We start from the raw sequence: 16,486 nt of genomic DNA, 5'->3' as shown, positions 1-16,486 counted from the left end.
GAAAGGAAGGCAAGAGACCAGTGTGGCTGAACCAGGACCCGCTTGTCAAATTGAAGAGCGTGAAGAAAGTGCACAGGCAGTGGAAACAGACACAGGTACCATAGGAAGAGTATAAAGAGGCTGCTAGGCTGTGTAGGGATGGGGTCAGGAAAACCAAGGCCTAACTTGAACTAAACCTCACAAGGAGTGCAAAGAAGAGCAAGAAAGGTTTCTATAGGTTCAGAAAAAAAAGTACAGGAGGGCATTTCCCCCCCTAGTGAGTGACACAGGCAGGCTGGTAACAATAATCTTCTCTGATAATTGCTCATCACAGAACCCTCAAATTATTGTTTTGGAAGTAGAGGATTGGGGAAGGAACGTCCCTCCTGGTATAAAGGACGATCAGGTTTGTAACTAACTGAGGAACCTGAACATCCACAAGTCATTGAGTCATGATGATATGCATCACAGAATCCGAAGGGAATTGGCTGTGGTAGTTGCCAAACCGCTCTCATTGATATTTGAAAAAGTCATGGCAGACAGGTAAAATTTCTCCTGGGAAAAAAGGAAAGAAGACGTCACACTTATTTTTAAGAAGTGTAAGAACGATGACCCCAGCAACTACTGACCTGTCTCAGTCTCATCTGTGCTGAGAAAGATTGTGGAGCAGATCCTCCTGGTTGCTATCTAAGGCACAAGGAAGACAGGGAAGTGATATGGGTGTATCACCATGGCTTCACCAAGGGCAAATCCTGCTTGAACAACCTAGTGGCTTTCTATGATGTTGACTGTTCTATGGATGAAGAGTTCTGCAAGATCGAGTCCAGAGAGTGGTGGTCAATGACTCAGTGTCTGGATGAAGATCAGTGATGTGTGGTTCCCCCTGGGGTCAGTGCTGTGACTAATACTCTTTAATATCTTCATCAATGGCATTGACAGCAAGTTTGCAGGTGGCACCAAGCTGTGGGATGCAGTCGATACACAAGAGGGATGGGATGCCATTCAGAGAGACCTAGACAGCCTTGATCAGTGGGCCCAGGTGAACCGCATGAGGTATAATAAATCCAAGTGCAAGGTCTTGCACTTTGGTCAAGGCAGTATTGGATTGAGTACAGCTTTGCTGAAAAGGATCTAGGGGTACGGGTGGGTAGGAAGCTGGATATAAGCCAGCAATGTGCCCTCACAGCCCAGAAGTCCAGCTGTATTCTGGGCTCATCCAGCAGGTCAAGGGAGGTGATCTTGTTCCTCTATTGTGCACTTTTGAGGCCTTATCTAGAGTACTGTGTTCAGATGTGGAGTCCTCAATACAGGAGAGACACAGATCTGTTGGAGTGCATCCCGAGACGGGCCACAAAAATAATCTATGGAATGGAAGCCTCCCCTGCAAGAACAGGCTGAGAGAGCTGAGTCTGTTCAGCCTGGAGAAGAGAAGGCTTTGAGGTGACCTGATAGTGACCTTTCCATATCTAATGGGGACGTACAGAAAAGAATGGGACAGACTCTTCAGCAGGGTTTGTGATGACAGGACAAAGGGGACATAGTTTCAAATTTAAAGAGGGTAGATTTAGCTTGGATGTAAGGAAAAAGTCTTTTATAGTGAGGGTGGTGAGGCACTGGAATGGGTTGCCCAGAGGTGTGGTGAATGCCCCATCCCTGGAGACTTTCAGTGTGAGGCTGAGCGTTCTGATTCAACCGTGAATGTCCCCGTTCATTGCAGGGCAGTTGACAAGAGAACCTTTAAAGTTGCTTCCAACTCTAAAAATTCTATGATTGGATGAAATACTTCCTCAGCGTAGAAAAATATAACATTCTACATTTTTGTTTCACGTGTCGTGTTCATGGTTTTTTTTTTTTTCATAGTTATCTCTGGCAATTAATAGTTCGCAATCATTGGTGTCTCAAGGGAAGCATCTTCTCTTTTGAATGAAGATTGTATTAAATAATGAATTTCTAAGACAATTTTGATGACAGGAATACCTGTATTTATCTTGATTAGTTTCTCAAAAGGGTGCATGGTAGGTTGCTAATGTAAAGTGTGATTGCATGGTTAAACAAAATGAATCATTTAAATTTTAATATTGTCCATGCCTACTGCTGTTGAATTAATTAATGCATTTTAGAATAGGAAACCAAATCAACTTTCGGTTTTTATTACTAATTTTTATATTGTAAAGCTTTACAGCTTCTAAAGAAATGCATGGAATTCTGACAGCCTTCATGTCAAAAGTTTTGATTTGTATTAATTTCCATTTTGCCGTATTTTTAAAGTAAGTGTTAAAATCCTTTTTGGCATAGATTTTTATTTCATTCAATAAATGCAAAGAAGTTGCTAATGCATATTAATTCTATTTAATAATAGTCACAGTTCTGTATCATGTTCTTACCAAAATCACAGTTCAGAGAGATGTTTTGTCCTTTGTTTGACAATAAATGGCATTTTAGTTTAGAAAATTCATCCATTATACCTTTTGTTAAGAAACTCACTGTTTTTCAGGAGTTCATTATCAAATGTATTAATAAGTATCTGTCTAATGAGTTGAAAGTGAAATGAAATCTGTAGTGTCATGAACATCATTTCAGTAGTGCAGTCACAATGTAAGCTTGCTAGTCAGCTTTAGACCACATACTGCAACGTGCATATCTTCATATTTACTCTTAAAACAGTAATTTGTTAAGCTTAATGGAGCATTTAAGGTTTCTAGGTCCAGTTTTTAATCAATAGGAAGTTTTCCTAATCTTTCCAGACTGTTAATTGGAAAGTGAAATGGGAAATCAAAACTTAAGACACAGGAGAAAGAGCCACAGTTTACGAGTTCATATTTGTAGCTGTGAATTGCTAGTAAGTCAACTGTGTAGCGTACAGAGCTGTGTTTATATCGCGTACACTGGTGCACAACAGCAAGTTTTTGCCTTGATGAGTTATTGCATATCAAAAAATGATTCAGTCCAAACTCCATGGTAATTTTATCTTCTTTTGCAATACAGGGCAAAATCAAAGGGAAAAAAAAATCAAAGAAGAAAAGTCTTTTCAGCAACTAAGGAATTATTAGAACAGAGCGGGGGGGAAAAAAAAGGCAATAAAGATCAATGAAATCAGTTGTGTTCTTGTAATGTTAATAAGAAATAAGCACTCGCTGCTTCTTGTAAGCTGTTACAGAATGGAGACAGTGGCTCAGGTAGCATGCTCCTGTGTGGCTGTTCCTTATCACACCATTGCTGGACTCCAATTCTAGCTCCAACATTTCCACTCAGAGGAGTAAATCTCAAAGTGGAGGCAGAGCTTACTTGCAGTTCAGGGGTTGTTATACTGTCTCCTTTTCTTCTGCCATTCAGTGTGGTCATGCCTGGACTGAATTAGCTATGTAGTGATAGTATCCTTATTCATATTTCCCCCTTGTTTTTTTTCCATCATGGCTTCTAGGATATAATATAGCTCTGATATTGACAATTGCAAGTAGGAACCTGGCAGTTAATTGGCTGCTAGTATGGTAGTTGCAGCTTGAGTAAAAAGGCAGCTTGGAATAGAACCTGTATGAAACACTCCTTATCTTTTTACATCTCCACAGCAGTCACCAACATTCCATGTGATTTTATATGTATTCTTTCAAATATTGTGGTAGGTTATGCATAGCATACTTGAACTTCTGAGGTAAAAAAACAAAACCTTGGACTTGCCATTAATATCTCAGACTTATCAGTTTATTGAATAAATTTATCTTACTGAAAGATTAACTTGATTTTTCTTATGTGTAAACATCTTGGTCAAAAGAAAAAGGTTAATTTCTCAGGACCTTAACAGTTAGATCATTATCTTGCATTCAGTTTGTGATACTGTTTTTCTGTTTTTTTTTTCTTATCATACTTCCTCTGCTCAAATTTATTGTTTCATTGTCAACTGTAGTTTTGTAGAATTGTTTCATTCAAGAAACCTAGCATCAATGTGTCTTTGTTTTCTTTGACCTTTCTAATCAGAGGCTTAATTTCTTCCCTTAACCTGTAAATATTTTACATTAGTCCCTTTTTGCTTACCAGGAACCTGGTGTTTACCTGAATGGGTAGACAGGGAATCCTTCCATTTAATTTCTCTATCTGATGGAAAAGATAGAGAAAAAATGCATATCAAACGTAATATTCTTAATGTTAATCAGACTTTCACATTTATCACTTGCATGAATATATTTTAACTTCTGCTGTTGTATATGTTTACCTTTTTAACAATATCAGACTTTTTAATTTTTTTGAAGTCTATTTTTATTATATTTTGTCTGAAAGAATTATATTAAAGGTTTAAGCCCTCAAAATGTAACTCATAGTATTGTTGAATTGATGTGTTTTTTTTAAAGTGTAGGTGTCTTCACTGAGATGTGGACACAGATGAGACAGAACCCCGTCTTTTATATTTAATTTTTGGGGTTTTTTTTGAGAAAATTTTACTAACACAGTTTATTTCATGATTTATTAATTTTTGTCTAACTTCATTTTTTAGTTCAAGGATGTGAGAAACAGGTCTGCACTACAGTGTGTGAAAGAAAAAAATTCATGGAAATATAAGATTTTTTAAATCAGCCAGCTATAAATAGATTAATATCAACGTTGAACTTTGTTAATAAGGCTGGCTTTACAGGATACTGGCTTTACAGGATACTTCTAAGGCCACTGGGATAGAAGAAAGCAAATAAAAAACGTTGCATTGTCTGATTTCTTGGCAAGAAGGTATGAAGCTCTGCCAAGAAATGGGTCTGAAAAAGATGTTTGTTCTCATCATGCTTTAAAGCTCATAACCATACTAAAAGTGGACACTTTCTTGTCAAGAAACTGCTTTTAATTAAAAAAATGAGTGTCTGAGGAATACAGTTTCTTAATGCTTCCACTGCAAACAATATTCAACTCACTTCAAATATGAAACAGTTCTCCAAAATTGGTATTCATACATACAAGCTTTACATTAATATTTAGTTAAAATCATATATTATATAACATTATTTTTTTTTTTCTTTTGTTTTAGCCACAGATGCAGATGTGAAGAAAGAAAACCTTTCATCGGTGCAGCAGCTTGGTATTGAAATGACAGTCAGGTACATTAAAATATTTACCCACTGTTTCTAGAATTTGTTTGATTTTCATGTGGTGACTTTAATGATATTTAATCCTTTAACTCAGTTAAAGCAATACCATCTAAATCTAAAGATTATCTTTTGAGAAAATGAATTCTAACTTTTAAAATGAAAAAGCTATTAGTACTAATTAAATTATCTTTGCATATTATGTATGTAGCTTATTATCTTTGATTGTTGCAAAGGTTAATTGTAACTTGTTAGTAAGATTTACTGCTTAAATTACATTATCTTGAGTTATGTGGGGTTTTTTTTCCTGTTCACGTTGCTTCTATAAAGGGTTCTGTTTAGCTCAGCTTAGTTGTATGTCATTAACATGTATTGCTTGGCTGGTACTTTGCAGAGCTGTGATGATGGAAAAGTTAATATGTATGTACTTCCACAGATTGTTATCTATAGCATTAATATTTCAATTATGGTGCCAATAATTACCTATAAAATAGATGGAATTCTGAACAATATACATGAGGAGAGTGAATCATGAAAGCATATCACTAGAGTTCTTGCTCCTTCCCACCACAATTTCTGAAATTTTGAATGAAGCAGAATTTAGGTGAGGAATTCTAACACCTAGTATAAAGTGTTTGGGGTATGTCCTTCCTAAATGAAGGATAGTAGCTTTTATTAAACCATTTTTATACATCTTCTGTATCCTGTTTTTGATGATCAGTGCTATGACTTCCTATCTTTTACAGGCCTATTAAATAAGAGTTCTTGGTTTTGTTTTAGAATTTTATAAACATATTTAATCTAAATTTCAGTTTTTAACTTTCTGTGTTAGATATGGAAAACATCTGAACTTGCTAAAAGAACATGCTGAAAATGAGCTATGCTTTGTGTTAATGAATTGTGAGCAGTTTCTGAAACAACAGCAGAGAGCTGTGGTATCCTCCCTTCGTATCCTTTCTTAATGGCAGTAGAATTTGAACATTCAATCTGGGCTTTTGATGTATGTGTAATAAATACTGCATGAACAGAAAAAATGCCGATTTAAAAGTGTAAAATGCACACTCAATGCACTATAAAACCTTTTGCCGTCTGTACCTTTTTTTGTTAAAATTGTGTTTCATTCATTTTTGTTACACATCTTTCCATCTGTGGTAAGGAGTCTGGAACAAAACACCTTTGAGCATTAATGAATATTTGTGGTGTTTCCACAGTGTCTACAGTGTTACTGATATTTCCTGTGTAATAATCTGTGCCTGTAATTTGATCAGCAAGAATGTTTTATTATTAAAAAAAAAATGTTCCATAGAAGATCTAAAAATGACAGAAGTCATAACAAAGATAACCCTTTCCAATAAGTTTTTTTCTTTATTTTACCATTAGACTTAATTTAACTTTTGAAGTACACTTCATGCATAGTGGTCACAATATAATTAAACTCTTTTCTGACAGTATTTCTTCTTTTTTTTTCTTTTTTTTTTTTTCTCCCTTAATCTTTTCAATTCCCATTTTCCTCCTCCACCACTCTTAGTTTCCATACTGTAGGCACACTTGTTTTGATGTAATGGTTTTGTATTTACAGATTTCTCTTGGTTTTTTTTTCTTTTGCTGATTTGGTTCAGTTACTTGCAGACTGGAAAAAAAAAGAAGACTGCGGGGAAAATAGCTCGAATAATCCTCTTATTTTATCTGTAGAGACAGGTGTGCCTCTAGAAGCTGTTTTCTGTGCAGCTCTATTCCCCTGTAACATCTATAACAAGTCAGCTCTTAGTTCTGTTTGGACCTGGGGGAGGAGGTCTGCAATTCCTGAGTGGCAACGCAGAGTTCTTTGCCTGAGTTCCTTAACTGAGAAAATGCAGGCTGTTTGCAGGGACACTATCCTGGCTATGACTGGTTTGCATCTTCTGTGTTCCTCATAATGTCAGGGGATGGAGAAAAAACTCTAACATTTCTTCAGCAATTTTCTCATCTTCTTGTTTCAGCGTTTCTTTGGATACCAAGACTGCATATGTCTGTAAGAACGTAAAAGTTAATTCTTTCTGAAGGGCAAATTTTAAAGTTTTTCAAAGGAGACTTCACCAATTTCCTCAAGTGTTGTGTTTTTTTATTATTATTTTATTTTATTGCTTTAAGTTTTCATTAAAGCTCTCTAGCTGAATGTGTGACATGAAAAAAAAAATCTCAGAAAAATACAGATTTGACATTCACTTAAATGGTTGTTTGAAAGTACAGGTGGACTGATGGCAAGGCAGTGTTACTGAATTTTTAAAGATGGCAGTAAGATAAACCTTGTAGCACCATTAAATGCGGTGTGAAGGCTACGTGGCATTTTTTTGTGTGTTAATGACCTTTTTCTAACAGTGTGCAAGTTCATCCATTAGTTTTTTCAGTAAAATTCAGTTTTATGGATAAAACCACTAAAACGTATTTAGTTACTTTGAAAAGTTATTACTGCCCAAATTCTGAATGCTTTATAATTTGAAATTATTAATATTTTTGAATCAAATTTGTAGCATGATTTTAATATTTGATTAGATATTATGGCATCGTCTATGTAAATCAAAACCCTTTCAGCTTGATTTTGTGCACTGTCACATTGGCTTGAATGTTTTGACCATAGACTACAAAATATGTGTCATCTGTGAGTTCTGTATTTTGCATTTTTTCTATATATAATTCTCTGTGAATGTGAATTGATGAGTCTTTCATGAGAAATAACTCCACTGGTCCACTCACAACACTGAGTCCAGCCTTGAACCTGCTAACAGAATGCAGTTTTGCTTTGTTATGTGAATATAATTGTGCTGAACATCATTAGTACTACAAACTTGTCTTCTGTACAAGATCTAAGCAGCATTGCAGGGTTGCTGCAGTACTAACATTCATTCTCAATGCTTACATGATGTCTCTTTCACATCTTGAAGAAACAAAGAGAAAATTGAATAATTAGCCTATTTGCATAATTTTCACAATGTAAATTAAAATAAAATGCCAAAACATGAATGAGTACTGTGCACCCATTAGGCTATAATGCTGCCTGCCTAAGAAAGGTGAAAAGGTCCAAAGGATGTACATTAACCTTCTTGCATTAGCCAAAGATTCATTAGCTAGAAACCAAACACTGACGAATATATGGCTAACCTCTGTTTCTTTTGTAGCACAAAACAGAATTTCACTTATACCAGCTGTGCTTGCTGGGAAAAAAAAAAAAGCATGCATATAGGAATCAACAGTAAATACCATAGAATTTCCACTTTCTATCCACCAGTAAAATGGCAAAAAAAAAAACAATAAAAATTAGTATTTGTTTAAAAAACAGTAACGTTTTCTCCATACTTTCTTTGAAAATTAAAGCATATGTGCAGTAAAGACTTAAATTGCTAATGCAAACAAGTAGTCAGGATGTATAAGAGTTTCTAACTTCGGATTTTTCTTAGCTTAACAACACGTTTTTCTAGCTGGTAACATCATCTTTTTCTCTATTTGTTTATTTTATTTCTTACCTTTCAAATAATTGAGATGACTTATCATACGAGTAAATCCATATATTCTTATACGTTATTCTCAGGGATTTTACAGTTATACATTTCTGTGATCTGATCTTTTTTTCTCAATGTTGTTTTTAATTAGGTGCACCTGCCTATTGTCACAGTGGAATCTGGCATACATCCAGTCTACTTTTGCAGTGCTCACTACATTGAGATGCTGCTGAAAGCTGAGTTGCCACTTGTCTTCTCTGCCTTCCATATGTCTGGTTTCACTCCATCCCAGGTAAATGATGACATAACAAGGTGTCGTCAACTTATCTTGTGGGACAAATCCACAAAATTGAAATTCAGAATTTAAGTTGGATCTACTGATTTTTTTTTTCCTGTGCAGCACCCGTGTGGTGTTTACAAAACAGCATGAGAGAATGTTGAATGTACAGTGACTTAAAGTATTTTAACATAGATTTCAGCTGACTTTTGTAAAATGTGCTGCAGCTAATGATCTTCCATTACATATTCATCCAGAAAATCTGATTAAGGTGAGATATTAGAAACTCCTATGTATCATTAAAAATAATTAGAATATTTTATCCCTCAGAATAATTTTCTGTGTTTTCCATGGGAAGGAAGTGAAAAATTTCAGGTAGAAAGCAGATCAGTTGATATTAAAGCAAAATTCATCTTATAAAGGCTACTTCAAAGTCAGGTTAAAAAAAAAAAAAAAAAGAAAACTCTTCTATACTAATGAGATATCACTACAGAATTTATCTATAATGTTAACTTTTTCCTGCTTACTACAGTAAGTAGTGCTTTAAAAATGCGGAATATAATTTATGGAGCATTGTGTAGACTACAATCTTGTTGAAGCGTAAACTGTTTCATGCAACAAGGAATTAGATTGCTAAAGCATAGCTCTCTCACCATAATAAGAGAGCTTATTTCTGTTCCAAAGAAAGAAGAATATAATAGTGAAATGCTATTCGAGTCTGTGATTTAAAAATAAACAAATATAGTGATTCTCGGCCTCTTCTGTATTTTCATCCCTTTTCCTTTTATAAGTAGGTTAATGTTAAAGGAGAAAAAGGCTGTGTTATAGAAAAGTTATAAGATAATGCTGATTAATTACCTAGACTGAATGCCTAGAGTGATATAATTATACATAATTTCATTGTCATCTAGATTTGCCTACAATGGATAACTCAGTGTTTCTGGAATTACATGGACTGGAGTGAGATCTGTCATTACATCGCCACATGTATTTTCCTCGGTCCTGACTATCAGGTTTATATGTGTATTTCTGTGTTCAGACACCTACAGCAAGACATCCTGAAGCACACTGAAGCCCAAGATCTCCAGGTTTTTCTTAAAGTAAGGGTTTCTTTGTGATTTTTTTTCCAGTTGTTGAAGGGAACCAAAGTTCTCTGTACTGGAAATGAATATGCTTCTTAATCTAAAGCAGTTATTTTCTGCCTGTTTCTTAAATGATGCTCAAAGAATCAAGATAAGCTGAGCTGCATTGGTAGATGCAGTTGTTACACCAGGAGTGAAAAAAAAAAGCTGAATAGACAAAGTGAAAACCATTCTGCTTTTTTTTTTTTTTGAACATGACAGGCAGATTCACATGCAGAATATAATAAAAGAAATATGCTTATTTTCTGAATGACACAAGACTCCATATATTTCCTACAGGTGGCTGAGAAAGGAGGTTCTCCATCTCCCATGAACAATGTTGTCACTGAAGTAATTCATAAGCTTAGTGTCGTCACTAGTACAAGTACTATATTTCAAAATTTTCCTTTTATGGGCATCATAGCAGCTGACAGAAGTCTTCTTCCTGAGATATTCTTAGGTGTTTTTTTTTACCTTTTTCTTTTTTTTTTTTCCAGTCAGAGTTACTTTAAGAACTATGTCTCTGCATCATGGTCTTCTGATTAGCGTACATCTTATGTTTTTAAATATTGAGTGTTATTAAGGTACTTGAATGCATCTAAAAGAGGGCAAGAGGGCAAAGCTCATAGCAGGGCTGGATGGTGTGTCCTGTGAGGAGAGGCCTAGGACATTGGGTTGTCCAATCTGGAGAAGAAGAGGCCAAGAGCTGACCTCATTGCTCTCTGCAGCTCCCCAAGATAGGGAAGCAGAGGGAGGTGCTGTTCTGTGCTCCTGGTCATTTGTTGGCAGGGCAGGAACAGCAGAAAGCTGAGCTAGCTGTAGTTTACAGAGGAAACTCCTTTACCATGAGGGTGATCAAATGCTGGAGCTAGGCTTCCTAGAGAGGTGATTGATGCCTCATGCCTGTTCACGTTCAGGAAGCATTTGGACAATGCCCTCAGTAACATGCTTGAAGTGTCAGGCAGTTGGATTGGATGATCTTTGCAGGTACCTTCCAATCAAAGTATTCTGAATATGAATAATGCATAAACTAAGCCATTTTTCTTAAAAATGTTTGGTATACAGTCTAATGAGTACATCATTTTGTTTGAGTGTTTTTGATCAATGTACAAGCTTAAAAACAACTTAATCTTGTTGGCATAGTTGATGTGAATTATGTAATACAGTTTGCACGCTGTCACCTATAGTGTGGACAAGCTAGAAATTTGTCATGGTGCTGTTAGACTGATGATAAGTGCCCTATATTAATGTAGTACTGGAGAATTTACAACCCATTGAGAGAACTGCAGAAAAAGAAGAGTTAGTGATACACTTTCACTCTAATCTTCCTTTTGATAGCTCTTAATTTATTTCAAGAAGAAAAAAGTTACTCTGTCATTTTATGCAATTCCAGATGTAGTATGTATTTCAGTATGGGTTTACGTGGGTTTAATACTGGCAGAGGCATTTGAGAACTGTCCTTTTGTTGAAATACACCAATTTAGGTTTAAGTCTTAGCCTGTGATCTCTCTGCACAACATTCACAAATGTTGATTATTCTAGTGGAGCAATTCCCTCGTAAGTGGAAATTTAAACTACTCTAGGAAGATAAACCAAGTTTCAAACAGAAAAAACAAGCTCCTGGAATATTAATTTTATGTTTTCTAAAGCAGTGTCGCAGCTTGAACGTCTTACTAGCAGTGACCATTTGCTCTATGAACAGGTTCATTTGCCTGTTTTCCTTACAAGAATTGATAGTAATTTGTTTTTAAATGTCTCACATGCATTATATGTCACGAAAAGATGATTTGACAGCAGTTCACCATTGTTGCTATTACCTAATGAGTAGAATCATAGAATCATACAATCATTAAAGCTGGAAAAGACCTCCAAGATCATCCAGTCCAGCCGTCCACCTACCATCAATATTGCCCACCATGTTCCCTGTGTTCCTTAGTACCACATCTACACGATTCTTGAGTACCTCCAGGGACAGTGACTCAACCACCTTGCCTGGGCAGCCCATTTCAGTGGCTGACCACTCTTCCAGACAAGAGCTAGTTATAGCTAGCTAGTAAAATTAAAAACAAATGTTTTATTTTTAAAATATAAATGTATTTTCATTTGCACTTAAAGAACTTGGAGACAACTTTGCTGTCAATTCAGACGATGTTATGCCTGAGACTTGAAAGAGTGTTTTTAACATGTTCTCCTAGTGACAAAATACAGGTGAAAAGCTCATAAAGATCATCTTCTGTTACTCTGTATTTTGCCTTTCCTCTGTGCCAAGAAGAAAGTACAAATAATGAATTGTCAATGAACACATTTTTCTCTTTTCTGGGTTTGTCTTTTGGCTGGGTTGGGATACTCACAGTTCTGATCCTTCTGAGATACCTTGAAGTTTCCACATTAACTGAATTTTAAATTTATTGTTTGGACTTTTTTGAATCCTTTCCGGAAATTATGAAAATGGGTAGCTTCATGATTTCCACATGTGAACCAAGAACACTGTAACCTGCTGCCTCAATAAGCCCATCTTGACTGTCTTGTCAAGCAGAATTATTTATTCTGTTTTTACTTAACATTCATCTTTATTAATATTGTTTATGAAAATAGTACATAGAATTACTGGTTTTACTGGGAACGTAATTGGATACAAAAGTCACATTAATAAACTTCACTATACCATATGCAGGTGCAAAAGTCTTTAAAAATAATATTTTAATACCTGACTTTGCTTTTTTAAAGCTTACTTTGTTTTCATTATAAATCATTATATCTCATGCTCTCCAAAAATAAGATGAGTAACATTTGTTTCCATGAGGTTAATTGGAAGGTACTGTCCAGGAGCAGATATGCTTAATTTTTAAATTAAATGTATTAAAGTGTGTGTATTGTACTGTAAGCAGTAGAAAATTAACTCTCTTTAGCAGCCTGTAATTCTTTAAATTTTAATAATGCATATTTTTTTCTGAGCTAATTTTCTGTTTCTATTTGTACAGGAAGAAGCACTCCATGGATTTCGAGTGACTGATTATTTAGAATACATGGAAAGCTTGGAACTGATCTACAGACCCATGCTGCTAAAAGACATGAGGAACATCAGAGTGCAGAACACATAGATCAAGCATGACAGATTTTCTAGCTTTGGTTACATTCAGTAAAAGAATGTTGATTATTTCATATAAAAACATGCACTAAAATAAGTCAGGCTGTGTATATGTACATACAGTAAAATAAATAAGGAGGGTTTTCAGAATATGGTTTTTACAAAATGTCACCTCTGAAATTGGATGACCTAAAAATACAGTGTTTTCCCAGACTGATCACATGCATAGCTTCATTTTTATTTTGCATAACGTAGATTCAGAATTCAGATTGTTGAATTTTTTTTGTTAAAATGCATAGAACCTGTTTGCAAATCATTGCATCACTGTCATATTCATGCATCACAGTCCTAAAACCTTTGTATTTTGTATGGGCCTGACAAAGTGATTTTATTTTAATTTTTTTAGAAGCAACAGTGCATAATTCATGTGCATGAGAAGTGAATAAATGAAAAATAAATCTCTGTATATACAGGTATTTTGTCTTTGCGAATATGGCTGAGAAAATGAAGTGATCAATTGCATGGAATGAAAGAAGACTGATAATTCCGCCTTACACTTTTTACCAGTATAGGTAAAATTTTGACATTGTTGAAGTTGGCTGAATTTTAGAACAAACATGGTTTTCTTGAAGAAACGCTGTATCCCAGTTACTCAGGAAAGGCAGCTAAGTAAATATTCTAACAGCTTTCTCTTCTGTATTACATTATGTCACTGCTAAGTATTATTTAAGAAATTAAGGAAATTAAGGAATGTAACTATTTGTGCACCAATTAGTAGTTGTTTTCTGAATCCATATTTCAAAGCAACAAACATGATGTTGAATTAATAAATAACAGTAAATTAGATAGCAATAGGTGTGTAAAATTAATTAATAAATTGCACTGGTTTTCATTGAAATTGTGTCCTATAAGATGATAGGTTTTGGCAAGGAGGAGAAATTGAGCATTTGTAGGTAGGTAGGTTGTAGGTGGAAAATAAGTTATCACATTGTCCCGTTTTTCATGTCTACATTAAAATTTCAAAAAATGAATTTATCGTGTAGGAATGTTACCTTCACAATGCCCACATGAGATAATATGAAAAGTAGACATTGAAGATAGATAATGGTTTACTAACTACAGAACTTCATAATCACATGCAAATAAAACCTAATATTCAAATAGAACAAAAAAATAGGTGTAACTTCTGGTTATTGACATCATGAAATGGATGGGAGGAGAACTGGGGTTTGTTCAGTATGTAGCAGATAACAGAGTTTTCTCAGTGAAGAAAAATATTATATGAGACAGAGGTAGTTTTCTTTATGTATACTTAAGACTTACCTTAGTGGTCAGCATGGACTTTGTTTTATTTCCACTTCCTCTTTTTACTACCTCCACCACAAGAAAAGTATGTAAAGAACATCCTAGCAGTCGCCAGCTAAGCAGAAGCTTCCCCTCCTGTCTCACTCTACACCCTCTCTAGTATCTGCAGATTACTTACTCTTTGCAAGAATTTGACTTGCTCACTTCTTGCATGCTGTTCTGTTCAGGCCTTTTCATCTGTGCTTTTAAGAATTATCTCAGTAGACGTATAAATTCCCACTGCTCACAATCTCTCTATATTTTTTTTTTTCCTTCTCTACTACAGATGGCATTGTGGTGGTGAGGACTTTCATCTGTTTTTTGCATACTACCTCATCAGTATAATTTTCCTCTGTTCTGACTTCAGGAGTTTCAGTATCCTTTTGCATAGGTGTAAAGCACCCATCTTTCTGGAAAGTAGCCTAGAGTACAACTGTATGACATTTTCTAGATTGTCTATTAATAATTTTATACCAGGTGATAGAACAGTGTAGTCTGGATAGGTACTAGAAGTGGTGCATAATTACTCTGTATCTGAATAAATTCACCAAGGAAGCTTTTCTTGTGTTGTGAGTTGGATCCCAAACTGTTGAGGCAGTTACTGTCATTTTATCTTAAAGTTTTAGAAGTGGGGAGCAGTCTGCTTCAAAAAGTCATGGACAGCAGGCAAATCCAAGATTAAAGTTGAGTTAATAGAAGGAAGAAGTAATGGCTTTATTAAGGATTTTGCATGGAGGGCTTCCTCTTTAAGCACCTTCCACACTAATACTGAATGTATCTTTTTGTTAGGAGTGCTATCCTTTCTTTGAATACCAGTTTAGTTTCAGCAAAAGTAACTTGTTGCACTGAAGAAATTTTTGGTTATCGTATTTACTTCACCTAGCAAGTTAGCAAATTGTTCTGTATCCTATATTTTGTGTCTTGATATTTTCAATGAAGTTTCTTCATTTTAAATGAAACAAGATGCATCTTCTCTAGCAAAAAGTTACTTATGAGCTGTACTCTTACTGGAATAAGTCTTTTGGGGGGGGAGTGAAGTCTACGTAGCCAGCATAATTGGTCAACTGCCTACTGCATGTGGTTTAGTAACTGAGCAGTATAAATTCCCCAAATGTGTGCTAGTCATGTAAGCAACATCAGAAGGTGATGTTACATAATGAAAGTTAAGCATTAGGTAGTCCTTTGCTTGGTTAAAGAACTAAGGAAATAATTACAGTGTTTTATCAACACCTTCAGTACCATTCTCTTTAGAGAATATTTGGACTTTCAGAAATGCTTTGATTAGAATCGGGAATATAATAAATCACATACCTTATATAATATAATAAAGCACATACATAGTCAAATCATAAAATTTATATGTAATATAAATTATTACAATCTGCAGTGAATTTCTGTAATTATATGTAAACAGAGAGCAAGCAGCACGGACAAAGGTTTCACCACTAGTTTCTGTTTTCCTGTCTATGCATTTCCTGAGTCTATGGGTTTAACTTTTCCTGTCTTCAAAAAACATTTTACACATTTTTGGCCTTCTGTGAACCGTGCTGGTTTACATACATTGATAAAAGAGGCTGGAAAGTATGAGAACAGATTTCTGAAAATAGCTGATCAAACCAAGTATTTGACACTATGGTCAAAGAATGCTAACAATTGCATAAATCTGTTCTTTTAGCCTTTATAAAAGTCTCATTTTTAAAATAATGATGACTTATTTTGGTGTATTTTCTAAAATAACCGAATTATCAAAAAAAAAAAAAAAAAGAAAAAGATTGTGAATAAGCACTGAATAAATAAAATATGTTTTTTTGTGATTTCTTTTCTTTTTTTTTTTTTTTTTTTGAGGGAGATGGGAGATTTGTATTGGTTGTCCATAGCACTCACAGTCAGAACCATAGAATATCCCAAGTTGGAACGGACCCACAAAGCTCGTTGTATCCAGCTCCTGACTCCACACAGCACCACCCAAACTTCAGACCCAGGTCTGAGTGCGTTGTCCCAGTGCTCCTTAACTCCAGCACCTGGGGCTGTGACCACTGCCCTGGGCAGCCTGTTCCAGGCCCACCACTTTAGTGCTTTGGGCACACTGCTGGCTCACATTCAACTTGCTGTGAACCAGCAATACTGCGCAGTATCTC

The 16,486-nt window shown here is 35.2% G+C and overlaps 1 protein-coding gene across 6 annotated transcripts in view; it reads left to right on the top strand.

Annotated features, from left to right (window-relative positions):
• Window positions 1–13,470, top strand: part of TBC1D32 (TBC1 domain family member 32) — an 80,397-nt gene extending 66,927 nt beyond the window's left edge. For 3 of the 6 annotated variants that reach the window (XM_042824191.1, XM_042824182.1, XM_042824222.1), the window contains 6 exons: window positions 4,985–5,054; window positions 5,875–5,990; window positions 6,899–7,053; window positions 8,670–8,810; window positions 9,707–9,895; window positions 12,898–13,470. In XM_042824191.1, coding sequence (XP_042680125.1) covers window positions 4,985–5,054; window positions 5,875–5,990; window positions 6,899–7,053; window positions 8,670–8,810; window positions 9,707–9,895; window positions 12,898–13,017 — 791 coding nt within the window. In that variant the 3' untranslated portion in view covers window positions 13,018–13,470. Of the gene's footprint in view, window positions 1–4,984; window positions 5,055–5,874; window positions 5,991–6,898; window positions 7,490–8,669; window positions 8,811–8,918; window positions 9,046–9,706; window positions 9,896–12,897 lie in introns of those variants that run through there. The other 3 variants (XR_006169842.1, XM_042824200.1, XM_042824213.1) reach the window with 3 other exon arrangements.
• The last annotated feature ends 3,016 nt before the right edge of the window (window positions 13,471–16,486 follow it).

The sequence above is a fragment of the Centrocercus urophasianus genome, unplaced genomic scaffold (genome assembly GCF_019232065.1).
Source record: "Centrocercus urophasianus isolate 14NV4802_14NV808 unplaced genomic scaffold, USGS_Curo_1.0 seq_10, whole genome shotgun sequence".
In the NCBI taxonomy this organism is placed as follows: Eukaryota; Metazoa; Chordata; class Aves; order Galliformes; family Phasianidae; genus Centrocercus; species Centrocercus urophasianus.
The sequence above is the reverse complement of the archived record's forward strand: the minus strand, read 5'-3'. Positions and strand labels throughout refer to the sequence as shown.